This window comes from Crocodylus siamensis, chromosome 4, assembly GCF_052110815.1.
Source record: "Crocodylus siamensis isolate JL-2025a chromosome 4, ASM5211081v1, whole genome shotgun sequence".
Taxonomy (NCBI): Eukaryota; Metazoa; Chordata; order Crocodylia; family Crocodylidae; genus Crocodylus; species Crocodylus siamensis.
Window position 1 is genome coordinate 49019820 of NC_143398.1, and position 19236 is coordinate 49039055.

Sequence of the window (19236 nt, forward strand, 5' to 3'; positions counted from 1 at the left end):
CATGTAAAACCTTAATTTTATCCAAAATTCACTTAATTTTCCCTTTCTGTTGGGATTCCACAGGCTCTTGGCTTTCTCAACTCACCTTTCTCAATGCCTTTCTCAATGCCTCTTCCATTCTAAACACTGTTTTTAATTTCCCTTAATCTACCCTTGCTGAAACCTATTTTCTTTCCTTTCCACAGCCCTTCTGCATTTATAAGCTATGCCTGTCCTCTTTACTGAACCATTCTCTTTTCTGTATGCTCCACCAATCTCCATGCAATTCTTTTTGCTCACATGCAGACATCTTTCTGGAGGCTGAAAAGGTATAACATGAACCATGTATTCAATGATACATTAGTGGTCACTTGGATTCACTTCAACAAAACCAGTTTGTGGAGGCCTGAATACAAGAACAAACTACCTAAGAAGTAGATCAGAATAAATAAAATCTTATTTTCATGGAGTTTTATTTTTATAACTTTACTTTTGAATGAGTACAATCTAATCATTGAAGTGTCAAGAGTTTCTGGTTCTGCTCTTAACTCTGCCGCCACAATGGCTTGCTGCTAACATTAGCAAGTCACTTTTAAGAGCCATTTATTTTTTACGCCTTCAAATTTGGGGTGCCCTAAATGAAACAACTTGAAACTTTAAAAAAAAAATATAAAGAGACCTATTCAAAAGAATTCCAGGTGCTCATCACCTCTGAAAATCATCCTGTGTCAAGCTGTGCAAGAAAAGACAGAGACATGGAAAATAAGATGCTTAAATCATGAACTCAATCTACTGGCTTCAGTGCCACCATAGATGGCTCTTGCAACTTCGTTGTTCCAAGGTGCTTTGAAATGTACCACCATGCAACTTCCATGGTGAATGGAAGACCCAAAATGCAAGGGTCTTAGGGTTGTTGGGGCCCTGGGCAAGAGAGTCACTTGGGGCCCCTTATAAATTAAATTTTGATGACCTATAAGCAAGTCAGACATTTTTTATTTCAATTTCACTTTGCCCTATCCATGAAAATGCAATGAAAGTATCTTAATACAATATTGATAATACAAATATTCACTGTAAATTTTATAAAGTGTGGGGCCCTGGGCAGTCGCCTGGTTTGTCCTCCCCTAATGCCATTACTGCCTAGACCATGAAGTCATGGGTGACTTCAGTTAGTCATGGGTGACTTCAATTACCCAGACATCTCATGGGAAGATCACTCAGCTAAATCTGAGCAGGCGCAAAGCTTTCTCTCGTGCGTGGATGACCTCTACCTGACTCAAGAAGTCTATGGGCCAACGAGAGGCAAAGCGCTGCTTGACCTGGTACTGGCTACGGGGGACGATGTAATCGGCGACCTAGTGATTGTTGGGAAGTTGGGTGACAGCGACCACGAGCTGATCACCTTTACCATCCGCCGTAAAGCTGGCAAGTCAATCAGCAACAAAGAAGTCCTTGACTTCAGAAAAGCCGACTTTGACAAGCTCAAGAGGCTAGTCAGTCAGGCCCTCAGGGACCATGACCCCAGGGAGATGGGAGTTCAAGAAGAGTGGTTGCTTCTCAAGGAAGCGATCCTCAGTGCACAAACTAAATCTATTCCAACATAGAGGAAAGGCAGCAAGAAGGCACACCAGCCCGCCTGGCTCTCCAGAGACCTAGCGGACCTACTGTGGCTAAAAAGGAAAGCCTACAAAGGATGGAGGACGGGATTCACCTCCAAGGAGGATTATTCTGCACTGGTCCGGTCCTGCAGGGAGCAAACCAGGAAAGCCAAGGCTGCAACTGAACTCCAACTAGCTTCAGGCATCAAGGACAACAAAAAGTCCTTTTTCAGATATGTGGGGAGCCGGAGGAAAAGCAAGGGCAATGTTGGACCCCTGCTAAACCAGATGGGGCAACTGACAACTGACGCCCCATCAGTTGGAAAAAGCCAACCTATTAAATAGGTACTTTGCGTCAGTCTTTCATCAGTCATACAGGATGCCCATGCCTGCTACGGGACAGGGAAATCTGGGTGAGGGGGATCCCCTACCCTCCATCAATGCTGACCTCGTGAAGGAACACCTTGAGAAGCTGGATACCTTCAAGTCAGCCGGCCCTGACAATCTGCACCCCAGGGTACTCAAGGAGCTGGCGAGCATCATAGCCCAGCCCCTGGCACGGATCTTTGAAAACTCCTGGCGCTCTGGTGTAGTGCCCGAAGACTGGAAGAAGGCCAATGTGGTGCCAATCTTCAAGAAAGGGAGGAGAGTGGATCCGGCTAATTACAGGCCCATTAGCCTGACTTCTATCCTGGGGAAGATCTTAGAAAAGTTTATTAAGGAGGCCATCCTTGAGGGACTGGCCCAAGCTAACATTCTAAGGGATAGCCAGCAGGGGTTTGTTGCGGGTAGGTCTTGTTTGACCAATCTCATTTCCTTCTATGACCAGGTGACCTATCACCTGGACAAGGGAGAAGAGATTGATGTCATATATCTTGACTTCAAAAAAGCTTTTGATCTGGTATCCCATGATCACCTCTTGGCCAAACTGCCCAGTTGTGGCCTTGGCTCCACCATGATCCGCTGGCTGGGAAATTGGCTTTATGGTCGGACCCAGAGGGTTGTGATTGATGGCAGTCACTCATCGTGGTGCCCTGTGACCAGTGGGGTCCCTCAAGGCTCTGTCCTGGGACCCATACTATTCAACATCTTCATTAATGATGTGGACATTGGAGTCAGGAGTGGACTGGCCAAGTTCGCCAATGACACCAAACTTTGGGGCAAAGCATCCACGCCAGAAGATAGGCGGGTGATTCAGGCTGACCTGGACAAGCTCAGCAAATGGGCAGACGAGAACCTCATGGTGTTTAACACCAAAAAATGCAAGGTTCTCCACCTTGGGAGGAAAAACCTGCAGCACCCTTATAGGCTCGGCAGTGCTACATTGGTTAGCACTACAGAAGAAAAAGACTTGGGGGTCATCATTGACCACAAGATGAACATGAGCCTCCAATGCGATGCTGCGGCTAATAAAGCGACCAAAATGCTGGCGTGCATCCATAGATGCTTCTCGAGCAAATCCCGGGACGTCATTCTCCCCTTGTACTCAGCCTTGGTGAGGCCGCAGCTGGAGTACTGCGTCCAGTTTTGGGCTCCACAATTCAAAAAGGATGTGGAGAAGCTTGAGAGAGTCCAGAGGAGAGCCACGCGCATGATCAGAGGTCAGGAAAACAGATCTTACGATTACAGGCTGAGAGCCATGGGACTCTTTAGCCTGGAAAAGCGGAGGCTCAGGGGTGATCTGATGGCCACCTAGAAGTTTATCAGGGGTGACCACCAGGATCTGGGTGAACATCTGTTCACCAGAGCGCCCCAAGGGATGACGAGGTCGAACGGTCACAAACTCCTGCAAGACCGTTTCAGGCTGGACATAAGGAAGAATTTCTTTACTGTCCGAGCCCCCAAGGTCTGGAACAGTCTGCCAGCGGAGGTGGTTCAGGCACCTACATTGAACACCTTCAAGAGCAAATTGGATGCTTATCTTGCTGGGATCCTATGACCCCAGCTGACTTCCTGCCCTTTGGGCAGGGGGCTGGACTCGATGATCTTCTGAGGTCCCTTCCAGCCCTAATGTCTATGAAATCTATGAAATCTATGAGGAAAAGAGCCCCCAGTGGTAGGAGAGCAAGTGAGGACTGATACAACCTCAGTTTCCTTGTGGCCACTTGCTGCTTCCCACCCCACTACTACTTCTGCTACTGGCCCTGCCGCCACCACTCCTACATGTCCTATGCTGGGAATGCTGCCCTGGGCCAGAGCTGGTGTGGAGTATCTCAGACCAGAACAACTCCATGCCCTGTGGTGGATCAAACCCACATGGGGCCCCAAAGTCCAGATCCAGCCTGGGGCATGAAGTGAGTTTAACATCCCTGGGTCACAGAGTGATAATCCCTGTTCTGAGTACCCTAATGACCCATGTATCTCTTTCTGCCCAGGAGGTTCAGCTTTAACAGCCCATAGTCTAGTGTTTAGTGTACTTCCCTGGAAAGTCAGAGATGCAAATTCAAACCCTTTGAAGGAGGGCCTAGAAACTGTATTTCCCAGTCCTTGGGTCAGAGCCTTAATCATTAGACTACTGGAGAAATAAAATGTGTGTACTTGATCTTAAGTCCAGAAAAAGACTAGGGGGTGGTGAGTACACACAATATTTTAAACCCAGAAGCTAAGTGAGTTAGGACAGGAAGCAGAAGATGTAGGTTCTAGGTCTCTCTCCCCCAGAGGGCATCTGAACCTGTACCTTTCCAACTTTCTAGCACATGGCTCTGCCACCACACCACATACCACCATTGTGTGCACTATCTAGCCCCTCTCCAGCACCCCTCATGAAGCTGAGCCAGTGGTCCATGCATCCAACAGTTATTAGCTAAAATGGACATAGGGTAGTGAAGAAGGCTGTAACAGATTGACAGTAAGGGTCAAGGCTAGAGCTTTCAGGGCAGCTGCCATGTTACTAATTTGCATACCTTCAAGCTTGCACTCTTTTTGTTCCTTTCTTGGCTGCTCAGGTGTAAAGGGTAAAGGGAGCTATAAAATGAACAATGGAGAAGCATAGGACCTAGAACGGGGGTGGACAATTATTTCAGTTGGAGGGCCACTTAATGAGTTTTGGGGACCTGTAGAATGCCACATCCATCTTTCTTTCTCTCTCAGCATCTTTCTTCTCTTCTTTGTCTCTCTCTCCTGCTCCCTCTCCATGTTTTCCCTCCATCTCCACTTTTCCCTTCCCCTCCCTCCCTCCAGAACCTGGCCAGAGCTATAGTGATCCAGAAGCTCCAAAGCTCAGTGTGGACCCAGACGGGGACTTCTGCTGCAGCAGGCAGGCAACAACATCAGCTATGGACCCAGCCAGCAAGTTCCAGATCCCTATTGCAGAACCTGCCAGCGGTGTCACAGCTGATGCTGACTCCCGCCCAGCAATTCCTAATAGTAAACAGGCAGAAGCAAAATCTTTCAAGTGTATTAGGGCTAATCAAAAAGCAGAGGATTGAAAATAATCTTAGGAACTCTGGGGCCATTAGAATACCTGTGTCAAGTGGATGCACGTGCACACGTGCACACGTAGCCAAACAAAAAAAATATTTACTCTTGTTCATTTTAATTGTGCATATGGGGAGAGACAAAGAAAGAAACATTTTTATGCAAATTATTCATAGACTAAATATAGTGTAAGCCATGATAATCATTACGAGACAGGTCCAGATTTTAACTCCTGATAGTCACAGCACATGGAAATAAAGGAAATCTGCTAACAGCACATTTTTAGAAACAAATCTCAGCCTCGGAGAACTTCCCATTGCTGAAATGTAAGTATTTACCAACCTTCTGAACCAATGCTCTTAAAACTATTTGTGGTATATCTGTACTGATTTTGCCAACAGTCACTATAAAGTTAGAATATCAACTGTTCAGTCTCAAAATATTATTAGACTGTGGTGGACAAAACATTTGAAAGTAAGAAATCTCCTATTGCTTCAATTTCCTTCAAATACTTAATATTTTCCTTTGGGGAAGTAACTTATGTTTTATCATAATGATTTCTATTTGCTTCTGCAGCATGAGTCATGCTCTTCAATTACTTTCAGTTGATTGTATAATTATTAATGTGAAAAGGGATTGGATAGTCTGTGCTCAGTACAGTTTTATACGAATTTCAGCTTACCTTCAGGTGAAGAACCTGGTTTCTGAGAATATGCAGAGCTTATTTTACTCTTCTTGCTGCTGTCACTGTTGACAGACAAGCTGGACTGAATTTTTCTGTGCATTTTTTGTGAAACAGGTGCTGAAAGTTTTCTATTATCTGTAGATGCATGCTTCACCCCATTGTGAATTCCATTTCCATTACTCAGACCTGCATGGCCATTTTGTATCTTGCCAGTTTCTTCTTCACTCTTTTCCAGTGATGAAGTATTTGGTTGAGGCAGGCGTTGAGGTTGTGCTTAAAATAAAAAAGAGAAAGAGTGAATTTAATTGTAAATTGGTATCTGAACAGACTGAGACCTGACTGAGAAGATAACTTTTCATTGCTTGTATTCAGTGACCGGAGACTTGATGGAAAAAGAGAAGTTAATGAAAAACATCTCTAGACTAAAAATACTATATCAAACATTCATAAAATGTCATTAATGGGAAAGGCAAGGATTTCCTAGGGTACGTTTTATTGGACCAACTGTGTAGTTGGGATAGCGTTAGACAGGTTTTTGAATGCAAGACATTCTTGTGGCATTTCCAAAGTCATGGAACAAGACATGCTGCCTGCCTTGAACAGCTAAGAATTTACCCTGAGTAAGCAGGAGAAAGCAGGAAGGAGAACTAAGAAATCAGAGACCACCTCTGGAACTGGAAAAAAGCTAGGAAGGTAGAATACAGCATGTCAGAGCAAAGGAAACAACAAAGAAATGGGAAAAGAGGAAGTGTTAGAATGAGAGCAACAGTAAAAAGATTAAGAAGAACATGGGGCAAAATGCATATACCAGGAAGGGTAGAAGTGGAGGGTAATGAGAAAAGAGATACAGAAATGAAATGGGAGGGAAGTGGCACAGTTGGCCTGGAAAAAAAATAGTCCAAGTGACAAAGCAAAGGGAGGCCAAAAAGTCAAGACAAACCAATCAGGCAATGGAGAAGAAGCTAACTGAGCTTACAAGAGTCTTATTTAATATTGAGAGTCATATTTTCTTGGGAAAGATGTGGGATGAAGGCTCCACGGACTTGGTTGCAAGCAGCTGGTTCAACTTACAATTGCAACATAATCAAAAGACCATTAACTGATGCACACAGAAAAGTGAAAAACCCATGCAAACTGCAATTTCTCAATCCATAGTCACAATTTAAAATCAGTTAAAATAAACAGATCAATAAAGTTCTAATACCTACAAGATAGAATATGGTGCATAAACTGTCCAGAATAGTATTTAGATTAAGACTGTATGGTTACTTTTCTTATACATTCCTATTAATAGGAAATCTGTATAACTTAGTATTCTCTTCGAGTATAATATATAAAACAAACAAGAAAGGATTTTTTTTTTAATTTAAAAATGTGTTTTTCAAGGATTTTTAAATGTGTATTTCAGGAAAAGTTGTTATGCTTCATATGCTCTTAATTTATAAATTGTTTTGAAACAAAAGTATTGGCTTCCAATTTAGGCAACCTGCTTTACCTTGGGAAAAAAGGATCTATAAGATTTTAAAACAATGTAACCCATGTTTACATTTACAATGGATCATATAAAATGCAGTTGCTTAAGCACCTCCACTAATCTGGCATCAGACCTGGGAGTGAGATGATGTTTTGGGTTCTAAACCACTCAGAGATTTACAGTATAAAAAAAAAAATCCTGAACTCCATCCGGTGATGGATCATAGAGCATCTGCAATACACACACACATAAGGTTCAGCTCTACTTTATAAACAAACCTTCTCACTTGCTCCAATTCCTAGATAGTCTGCAAGTATAGATCTAAGGTGAAGAATAAGATGTTAACCTCAGTACAATAAATGGCATTGACACTTAAAGGAACAGCTGCAATTGAAGGAAAGGGCAAACTCTCGTCTCCCCAGGTGCAGAAGATGTGAACATTTGGCCTAATGTTCTGGTCATATGGGAACACTACAGCATCCAGCAAAAAACCTACCTTTTAAAGACTGCCTAAGGATTTTTTTGAGTGATATCTTTTATTGGACCAGCTACATACTTGGGATAAAGTTAGGCAAGCTTTCGAATGCAAAGATGAAGAGGGATGTTTTGCATTCAAAAGTTTTTCTAACTTTATCCCAATAAAAAATATCCAATAAAAGATAATACCCCCAAAAATCCTTACCTCTCAGAGAATTCCTAGACCATCACAGCTACAATATCCATCTAACACTTCCAAATACTACCTAACAAACAGCTGGCACGTTTCCTTTTGTCAAGAGCAAGCCTATAGCCTGCCAACTGCTTTCCCTAAAATACAAGAATGATCTAAATCTGGTCCTAAACCCTCATCCCAGTCACAGCTTCATTCTAGCATTAAGTCACTACTTTCACATATCAAAGCTAACTAAAAAGAAGTGTGCGTATATATGCGGGAGTAGGGGGAGGGGGTACTTACAGATATATGTGCATGCACACAAGCACACAAAAAGCAGTTCAATTGAGTCCATTTTAAAACATTTGTTCTACCTGAGCTTTGACAAAACATACAAATTAAAATTTGGGAATAGTGTAATGTGTACTTGAACCAGAGCCATCCTAACTGAACTGACAATGGGCAAATAAACACTTTGCAGGGATACAGAATACACATCATTTATAGCCATTTTTCAGAATGCTTCTACTTATCCTGGACTTGCATGCCTCTCAATCTTTCAACGATATGAAATGTTTTCTATTATTTAATTCTCTCCCTCTTTGTTTCTTTAAAATTACCACACACTAAGAAGTGCAAGCGGGAGGACTAGCCTCATTAATACAAAGCAGACAAAAATGCACAGGATGAAAGACACACAAGTGCATGGTCTGGGGGGGCACTAGCCTGGTGAAAAACCTAACCTCCTGTAATCCTTGGCTCCAAGGTAACGTTACAGTACTTTGTCTTTTTTTAAATCTTTTCTAGTGCCCTTCCAAACCTAGTAATGGGCAGCGTGTATCAGACAGTGATTATGCCAGGCTCCTGGTCTGATGCAAAGGAAGGAAAGCGTAGGTTGAAGAAATGACTCCGTTACACTATCAGTGGTCACCCTGCCTTTATTCTTGGGCTCTTCTTCCCCTGAGGACTTAGAGCATCTGTTTCTACAGTTGACACTCGTGGTTTTGCCAAGCAATAGAAACACCATGAAACTGACATGATTCCTGATCATTTCACAGTTGCCTGCAGTCTTGAAATTAACCAGTCCTTCTAATTTTTGCTCTTCTGCTTGGCAAATGTATGAACAACAGCATAGGTACAAGAGGCTGTTCACAGATTCTGGAATTTATTTGTGTTGTTATACATTCTGCTGACATTTGTAAACAACTGTAAAGGGTCTATGCAATAATTTGCATATGTTTCACTGACAACAGAAAGTTCATTGCACATTTAAAGAACATTGATTCAGGGTTCTCAAAGCATTTTCCAAAGGTGACCTTTCCACTTTACAGATGGACAGAGGGCAAGTTGGCCACAGTCATGCAAGAATCAGTAGCAGATTCTGGAAAAGAATTTGTGTATGTGATGTGTGCGTGCGTGTCCATGTGTGTATGTGGTGTCTCTCTTCTCCATCTCTAAATAAGATAAATTAAGAAAATATTAGTAATCCGTTCCACATTTCAAAAGGTAACTTAAACATGCTTCACCCACTTATATTTCCAATAGATATGTATTTTTCCTAGGAGGCAAAACTACCAAATAATATAGCAGCATCAATTATCCAAACTTGCTTGGGAGGGGTTAATCTTCCACAATAAATAAAAGCAATAGAATATAGTAAGAATTCTCTGCGTCTAGGCACAAACTTGCTAAAATTGACAGTTATGACCTTTTCCAAGCCAGCTAAATTGGTGGTCATGGCTTGCAATTGTTTGTGTATGTTTGGAGCTTCATTACAATACAATAACTTGACAAATTATCCAATCTTCAGTCTTCAAAATTAGGTCTGTTTCTGTCAATTTGAAGGTGATCAGCAAGTCTTGGGAAAACTAAGCAATACTCCGTTATTTGTTTTAGCTTTCTTTTATTATTATTTTTACTACGGCTTTTTTTATAATAATTCTGTTCCCAAAGTACTCTTACTTCATCCTTTTAGTATTAACATACAACTTTTTAGCTGACTGGCTTTGCAGTATTCACATATGATATGTAGGTCAAATCAAAACTGAATAAAACCCCCAAATGGATTAGTTATCTCAATTTAAATTTATTTTAACTTTATTGATAATTTTTCACCAGGGAGACTTGAATCTTATGGTTAAAATACACTTGAAACCAATTAGGAACCATATGACTGCATTCTAGCATAAAGAACAAAAGCACTTGACAGTTCTAAGATTAAGCTGCAACCATGTGGTTTAAAACAGAAATATTTTTACCTTATTTTTTAAAGGTTGTGTATATCTTAAAAAAAAGTATAATATGGGAAACGACACAATGCTTCTTAAAACACAGTGATACCCAGGGACTCTCACTCTCCCTTTAATGATCCACTGCTCTCATTCAGCTGTCTTTCTTTTTTCAAATCTTTACATATGTGACAGCTCTCAAAAGTAGACCATAGACCATCTGGCATTTTCAGAGGTGTAACTTGTGCAAATTCAGCTCTACTGGGAACACAATGCTATCTTCTGCCTGCGTTATAAAAGATACAATAGAATGTAGAACTTATGAGTTGTTTTGAATTATTCATTTTTGCCTGTATATTCAAGAAATTTTACAAACTCTGCATTTTGTACTACATAATCACATGCGTTAAAGGTACAAAGAAACTTTTTGACACCTCTTTTCTACAGAAAGATGGCATTTTGTTTGATATGTGAACATTCAGCATCTGTTATATCATTCTAAACAGGCCATGTGCTGCTACAAAAGACCCCATTTTACACTCTATGTATGAGCAAAAATTTTATTCTTGATATTCAGTAACTAATGCAATACACATCAAAATTTCAAATACCAGTTGTATGAACATTCAGCATCTTCAGACTTACGATGGCATTGGTCACCTGCTCTATGTTAAAGATATTTTTTCTGAAATCATTTCTTGCACAACATAGAAATATTGTCATTTTAAACATCCACAATGAATAGTTTCATATGTCCTAAGAAATACAGTGCTTTTTAGGTTAAAATGTTTTCAATATGTAGCAAAACCAGTAGATTTAGGTCAATATTTTATACAGTGCTAACACTAGTGAGTTTTCAATAAGAATGATAAATATTGGATTAATGATTCAATAGAGTGAATCTCTTTTGATAGAAAACTAGCAGATAATGTAGCTAGTAATAACTATACATGAATCTGCTGCCTGTGGAAAAGTAATAAAAAAGGCAATATATTGCTATAGCATATAATCTATTAGCGTGTTTCACTGCTTCCCTGTCATTGGTCTCTTTACAAAGCGAGCTTTAATACAATAACTTCTGCTATTATTTAACCAACTTTACACAGTAATTTAATTGTGAGGTGAATAAGCGATGACAAAATATTCCAGTATTTTAACATTTATCCAAAATGAGCACAATTTTAGTAAAGTAATTATGAACATCTATATGCAGACTTGAGTACAAGGCAATTGTCAAAATTAGAAAAAAAAGAAGCTAGAATGTCTATGACAAGTCTCCAGCCATACTACTTATATCCATACATTCAGGCGGCATTCATTTCACTGCCTAAAATAAGAATTCTGTTCTAATATGCAAAGTTTTTTATAAAACAGTGAGAATGCACATATATTGTACCTATTAATCATTCCAATCTGTGTATTTAAGGAGAACACATGTCAGCATGGAAAACATCCTTTTTAATGGAAAAGAGTCAGGGTAAAGACATGTCAAACACATTAGCAAATACATATATGGGATATATAAATTTATAAGGGTCAACGTTAAGCCAATAAAAAACAATAAAATAAGCCACTACATGACTGCCAAAAGGACAAACACTAAGTAGTAGCCTAACCACATTTCACAAACAATTCCAGGTCTGCTTAAACAAATGCCTGTAAAGTTTACCAGGCAGGCCAAGGCCACCTCTAGAAAAGTATCTACCTGTTTACTGCCTACGTAGTTTGATTATCCTTCACAGAGATGGAAGAACATAACATGTTATTTAAAAGATTATATCATAAGCATTCATTAGAGGACCATTTTGGTAGAAAAAAGTAAAAATATGAAAATTTAGAAGGATTTGATTTTGTACATTTTATCCAGTATTCTGAAGAACCCTGAAGAAATATGAGAGACTTGACTTTTAAAAAAAGTTTTGCCATTTCTTTCGTTTGTTTGTTTATTTGTGAGAATCAGCTTTTAGAAAACAATAACTTCTATGTCCATTCTCTGTTCTACGTTGCTTTTGTACAGTCACTTTGTTAGATTGTTAGCTGCTGTCTCCCACTTTGTGCAGGTTACAAGGAAAAGACTAGATCCAAGGCAATGAAGTCAGATCCTTAATTTCTGGTCAGCGTATTTCTATAATACAAACCCAGATTTGGGGAAACTAAAGAACACTGCAACTAATTGTACACTGTAAAACATGGCCTTTTCAAGTTATCTATATCCTGGAGTAAAATTAACATCATAATATATATTACAAAGACATGCTACAGACATAATTCCTAATATATAAGTAGCAACATTTCAAAATGACCATAGTAAATAGCTTTTACAAATTTTATGTACTCATATTTCCATTAGCATATAATTTTAGTGAAGCTGGTAGACCTCAAAGATCTCAGCTGCTCTTGCCCTGCAAACTTAAAACCCTGACTAGCCTCCACATGAATCTTCAAACTACATCAATACTTACCTCTGCATTGCTATCTAGAATATTAACATTCAGATTACAAGATGTACCTCTGAGTCAACCTGTGAAGTGGTTTTTGTCAGCAATTATTTTTGAATATTTTCTAGGGAATAAATAGCATATACTGCACGTTCTGTATCACAGAAAGCATACGTTAACTAAATAACAAGGTACAATCTATCTTTTAAAATCAATCTTTTACACTGAATTTTTTTATACCATGCTGACTTTACAAGGAAAACAAAGTACCAACTAACAGCATCAACCATCTTTTTAGAAATGTCCTCATGTTTTACAAGAGCTGTCTTCAAAATGAATACAATATATTTTTATGAAACAGGATTTCTTTGTAAAGAAAATAGAGAAATTGCTCATAGAAGTTTTACAGGACCCACACTGAGAATAGTTTGCTAAAACATGTCTCAAAACACATCCACAGAATGCCAAAGAAATTGCAGGGCTGGGGAGAGGAGTAATTTATTTTATATCACCAGTTCTCAATCCAGAAAGGGAAGACCAACATTGGCATCTGTAGGTATGTGAGTGGTGAAAGTGTCACAAGTACATAAGGATGTGCCAAGAATACTTTCAGATCTGTGCTAAGAAGCACTGCAGGACCTTGCAAATCCCTTGAAGGGCAGTGAGAAGTCATACAAAAGATTCCTGATATGACTAAAAAGAAGCAGTTGTAACAACATGGCATGAAAAAAGACCCACAAGTTTATGTAGTTAATGGGCATTCCCAATGAAATATGAAATTATAACATTTATGAATCCTGTGAAGTTCCAAATGCTGGCAGTCATAATCTAAAATGTCTATTTAATTTTTCAATAAACACAATAGCATAGTTTCCAGGACATTTTTTTTAATGGCCATATCTTAATAGTGTAACTTAAAAAAAAAGGAAAAAAAGAGGATATCTTCTGCTCTTTCATTACATTCAGTTGGCCAAGATATTTCTCTGTCCTTCCTTGTCAAGTGCCAAACTTCCCATCATCAAGAACATTATGCAGCAGGGGACATCATTATCCAAGCCTTCCAATGCTCATAAGTTATGAATCCCTGGCATGTTGTTGTTTAATCAGTCTCTCTCTCTCTCTCTCTCAGTATTTGAAAGTTTCTTTACTTGGAAATGAGGAAATAACCACAGGGATTTATTCCTAGTCAATGCTTTTTTTTCCCATAGGAGCCACCTATAATATGACCAGTTATATCTTTTTACAGACATTTGTACTGCCAAGGGCAAATCTGGGAGTTGAGATGCAGTGGTGCAGTCGTACACCACCCTCCACATTTGGTTCCTGCTCCACCCAAGGTTTAAAACCAACTGCCTGGTAGTGACTGCAGAATTTCTATTCAGGCAGTAATAAGGAAGTCAAATGACTCTATGGTTCATTCTCAGGGATATGGGTTTCTGTTTCACATGGAAAAATGCAGATTTTCTCCTTTAAAGGGGTAAGTCACAATTTTTTTCTGTTTAAAGGAGAAAAAGAGAGGAGCTACTTGGGGTTGGGGGAATGAAGGATGGCAATTATAAGTAAGGGGTGCTACGTGCATGTGCACACATGCACGCACATGGCCAGCATACAGCCAGGCAGGGTGGTGGGAGCAGCCCTGGCAGCTGGATGCAAGTAAGTCGAGGGGGGAGTGGGCAAGGCTTGGGAACCATCCACGGGAACACAGGGAGGCATGTGTGGCAGGGGTGCGTGTGGAGGGGATGCATGCATGAAGAGGGTGCAGAGGGGGGCAGCGTGTGCAGCCGTTGCCTGCTAGCACTGGGAGAAGGTATCCTGGTACCAGGACTGTGGCAGGGCAGTGTGGGGTCTGAGGCAGTGCTTGGTGCCACTAGCCAATGAGGCACCTGCCGCTCCAGCAGGAGAAGGGGGTTGGGGGGCCCTTGGTGGTGGCAGCGAGCTGCGTATCCAAGCTGACAGTTCCTGTGGTCTCAGGGCCAGGGCAATGAGGAAATGCTGCCTGTAGAGGGGGCTGTGGCCAGGCCACCTAACTCAGTGTGAGAGCCCTAGCTCAGGGTCAGGGGTGCCACAGGCATCCTGTCCTCCTTCCTTGGGCTGACACTGGGGCAGAACTCACTCTGCCGCTGCCTGCACATGGCAGAGCTGCCATAGTCATCGTGCTCCAGCCCAGGAGGGACAGAGACCACCTGGAGCCCCTCCCCCTCCTCCAACTGTCCACAACACAGCCTGGGCCAGAGCTACACTCCACTTTATGCTGCTGCTGTGAAGTGCAGTGCTGGTCATCCTTACCATGCTGCAGCCCCAGCCCCAGCCAGCAGGTGCAGGGCGGAGTATGGTGTCCCAGCTGTTGCCTGTGCTTCCACATGAGATGCAGCATGACATGCATGCAGTGGAGGCCATCCTCACCATATCCCCACAGGCCACCATCCTGTGAGTCCATTTAGGGCTGGGTAGAGCAGGGGACTGCTGCAGGCCCCCTCTGGAAGGGCTGGTGGGGTTAGGGGAGCTGTAGGTTAGGAATGAGGGGTACACCAACAGGGCTAGGAGGTGTGGGGAGCTGTAGATTGAGAGCAAGAGGTACTGGCAGGGACAAGGAGCTGGGGTTTGGCAGTAAGAGGCACCAGCATGGCCAGCCTAGGCGGGGACTGTGGGTCAGGAGTAAGAGGCATCAACAAGGCCAGGACGCTGGAGGTCGGGACAGTGATGGGGACAGGGGACTGTGTGTTGGGAAGGACAACAGCATGGGCATGGCACCAGCATTTAAGGGCTGCTGAACATCACAAAGCAGCAGTAGATGGGGGGACAGCCACAGTTGGTTAGTGAAGGGGGCAGGGGGAGCTCTGATTTTCCATGATAAAAAAACAAAAACAAAACCAAATACCAAAATATATATGTATTTAGAATTTATTTTACTATAATGATTGAGGCACTGGTAGGCTTCCAAACTACTTTAACATTGTAAATATATCAATAAAACATCGTGTTCAACTGCTACCATACTATACATATAGTGGTGTTTCATTTTAACTGCTGAAAAATGCTGATTCAGTGTTCTCAAACCACAGAACCTGGGGATTTTATGAGAGAATTTGGTATTTTTAAACAGAAAAACCAGGATCCCTGCTCATTATAATCTACCTGATTCCTTCTAAACTCTTCTTTCCACAGGTGTTAACATCCCTTTCTCCTTTTTAATTGTCTTGATGTTCCATTAATTAGGCTAGCTTTTCTTTGACAATTCTGCTGTCTGTTAGCTGCTGCTAGTAATATATCTTTTCTCAGTTCTACAGGATCTTTTTAACTCTATCTAAAAACATTAATTCAGTTGTGGCAACATTAACTCAGGTGAACATTAACTCAGGTGTGAACATAACATTCAGTGAAATACTGAATGCACTGTCAAGATGCTCAAGAAGGTTAGATTTTGGTTTATGAATCTGAAAGAAATGCATACTTAATTCTAATGACTATAGGACTAAATGAAACATCTTTTCATTTTTTTTATTGATTTTTGCCTTTGTGTTTATGTTTGCCTTTGACATTGAGTTTATTAGACATACTATATGATATAGAAAGTTAATGCACATTCCAATAAAGATATATTTGCTTCCATCTTAAGCCCTAGGCCCCTAGCATATTAGTAAAGTTTCTAGTTTATTTTGAACTGGAGAAAACTGTGGTGTGTTATATGTGATGATGCACCATACCCAATGCATCCCCTTTTTCAAAATCCTAGATCCATCCATGTGTAATGTCATATTCATTTATGGTCAGCATTCTAACATTTTGCACATTCATATTTCTAATAGAGATTTTATATATTACAATATAACTTCATAAATCTGGTGTGCTCAGGACTGACTATATGCCAGAAATTTGAACTTGCCGGATTTTTAAAACCGGTGCTGCAAAGGGGGCAGGTAGCGGCAGCCGGTCCCAGAGCAGTGGCCGCACATGGAGTGGTGGTGCAGGGTGGTGAACAGCGACGGCAGCCGCAGCATGCAAACTTCCCCCTCCATGTCTGGGAGGGCCGGGGGGGCAAGTGGGGAAGTGGCGGCCGATCCTGTAGCGGCAGGGGGAAGTGCAGGATTTTTGGTATCTGGATTTATGAGGTTATACTGTAATTAGTATTTTAACTTTTGGACGTATTTTGTTTTCTGTCATTTGAATTTTTATGGGGGCCTGGTGTGAGGTTAAGTAGTTTTTCTGAGCTGCTGACATAACAGTTATAACTTATGCAATGTGTAATAATTTATATGTTACTTAAATTATTACATATTGCAATCTATAGTTACAACACTGAATAACTACACACCACGAAACAAAGACATACTAAATCTGGTACAACTTGTATGGTTCTGATATATAAAAATATTATATCTCCTGTTATCAAAACAGGAAAAAGTGTTGAATAAGGTCACCAAAAAATGGGTACTGCTTGCTGAGAGTTACCTGGCAAATTGTAGAACACAATGTACAAAGCAATACAAACAATTCTACCCCATTAAGACAATGGAGTTATCATTTTTACCAGCAATTTCACTAGTTGGATTTGTGTAACTGCACACTCTTTTCCCCTGATTCCAAAAATGTTGAAAGATTAGCTGGGAAAAGCAGCTACATGTTCCCCTACCATGAATAAATGTGGTGATGATAAAGGCAGTTGAACCATCAATCCAAAATTGTTAGTGTCCCTCCCACTCACCACCACAATCTCTCTCGGAAAAAAAAAGGTGAACAAAAGATTCAAGGGTCAGGCTTAATCAGAGCTAATCCTATGTATTCAGCTTTCATCTATGACAGGTTTCAAGTTTGCAATGTTCAATTAAACCCACACATACAGAGACTTACTGCATTGGGTCTTAATAAAAATACAAAAGCCAACTACTTGAAACAATCAAGAAGTCAGAAGCGTCTTTAAAATTCACATCTGCCTTGATTTATAGATTCTATCTCACTGTTGCTCCTACCAAACCCTGACCACCACTGATGTAAGCAACACAACTTCAGTAGGCTTTTAAAGAGTGGCACCATGGGGATAACTTTGGTCACATTTTTCTGTCTTTGATTGGTTCTATAAAGCTGAGTGGTACCAACATTAAACATCAAACACTTAACCATAAGGAACAGAAAGACCTAAATAGTGTAAAAATGGAAGGGTAAGAGCAGAGGAAAGGAAGTATCATCAGAGAACAGGCAAAATAGAAGCAGATCAGTGCAAAAACAGTATTATATCCTCCAATCTCTGTGTTTCTAGTACCTTTGCTACACCTATTTTCTTCTCTTTTTCTGTCTCTTACAGCTGATGCTATGTTCAGCATCATCTGAAAGCAAGTGGAGAACAGAAGAAGACACAGATAAAGCACAGTGGCAAGGGAATGGAACAACAGGAGAAGCAAAGGGGTGGGAACCACAAGGACCAAAGAAATACTTGGTATTTTGCATTATTCAAATAAGAGAACTTAGTTATTGAGGAGGCAAAAATGTCAGAAAAATAAGGATAGGCACCGACTAACCAGGAGAAAACAGCAGCAGAATAGAAAGTAGGCTGAACCACTGAGATTTTGAGGGTGGGTGCTACAGCAGGGAAGAAGCTTTCTGATTATAGCTATGTGATTTTCCAGAATTTAAAATGCAGCAGAAGTAGCAAAGAATTAAAAGATAAAGTCCGTAGACAGCACAATACTAAAATGCAAGGAAAAAAACCAGTTTCTTATTGAACCAACATGGTGATCTAGTATCAGTACAATATTTTCTCAGATTCAGGGGACACAGATTGATTCCAGATCTTCAGGCAAGTCGGTCACCCTTAGTGCTAGTGAGCTGAAATAAAATGAGAGGCTAGAGCACAGCTAGGGTGAGATGGAAAGAGGAGAAAGGGTGCACTAAATTTCCACATCATGATCTTCCTCTGCTACAGATCTAATTGCTATTTTGTAAGCTGATAGAGTCAGAACCAAGAGGAGAAAGAGTTGAAAATTGGAGAATGGTCTGTGAGATACCAATACGTTTTCCAGTGGCAAAAACTGAATGTGTGAGGTGGCAGAAAACAGCACGTACCAGCTCCTGTTACACTGGCACAGTATGGGGGATTCTCCTCATCTATGGCTCTCACGTACCTTTAATGCCTTTAGCTAGAAATCCTCCAAGGCAGAAACTATATATAATGGACATGCACTTGCCCCCTCATAAATCCCAGTAAAGCAGATGTATCTAAGGGAATTTCCAAAGCACAGAGTTCTCTAGGGATTCTGGATTTTGAATTATTCACAGGGGCTAGGGACAGACACTCAAAAAGCCTGAGCCTGTATTGATGCAACCTTTGCAGGTTAGTCTAACCTGGCTAAGCTGAACCAGTTTCCAACCATACAGACAATCCCTCTGGACTGAGGAAACTCAGGCACATGCCTACAGTAGCTCAGGCTGGAAGTTGGGGGGTGCTAGAGCAGCCCTCCCTGCCTTTCCACAGAGCTAAGCTGTGGGGGTTGTGGCCAAGCCCCAGCAGGGCTCTGATTAGGAAGAGCTGTGAACCCCCACCCTGCCTGCAGTCTCAGGCTTTTCCCTACTCGCTGCTCAAGGGGAAGGACTGTTGCCAGCCTGCAGCCCCGGGCTAGCACTCTGAGGCAAGTGAGGGGGAGGTGGGTGTAGCGCATGCATCTGTTGCTGATACTAAGCTTTTCACTCTCCCTCCTTGCTTGCCTATCCTGTCTGCAGCAAACAGAAAGGCAAACAAGGGGTGGGGTCGGGGGGAGTTGATAACTGTGTTTA

General features: G+C 41.2%; 1 protein-coding gene across 2 annotated transcripts in view; it reads right to left on the bottom strand.

Annotated features, from left to right (window-relative positions):
* Window positions 1-19236, bottom strand: part of MDFIC (MyoD family inhibitor domain containing) — a 99125-nt gene that overhangs the window by 23533 nt on the left and 56356 nt on the right. For both annotated transcript variants that reach the window (XM_090042246.1, XM_090042247.1), the window contains exon 4: window positions 5677-5952. In XM_090042246.1, the coding sequence (XP_089898372.1) occupies window positions 5677-5952 (276 nt within the window). The remainder of the gene's footprint in view (window positions 1-5676; window positions 5953-19236) is intronic.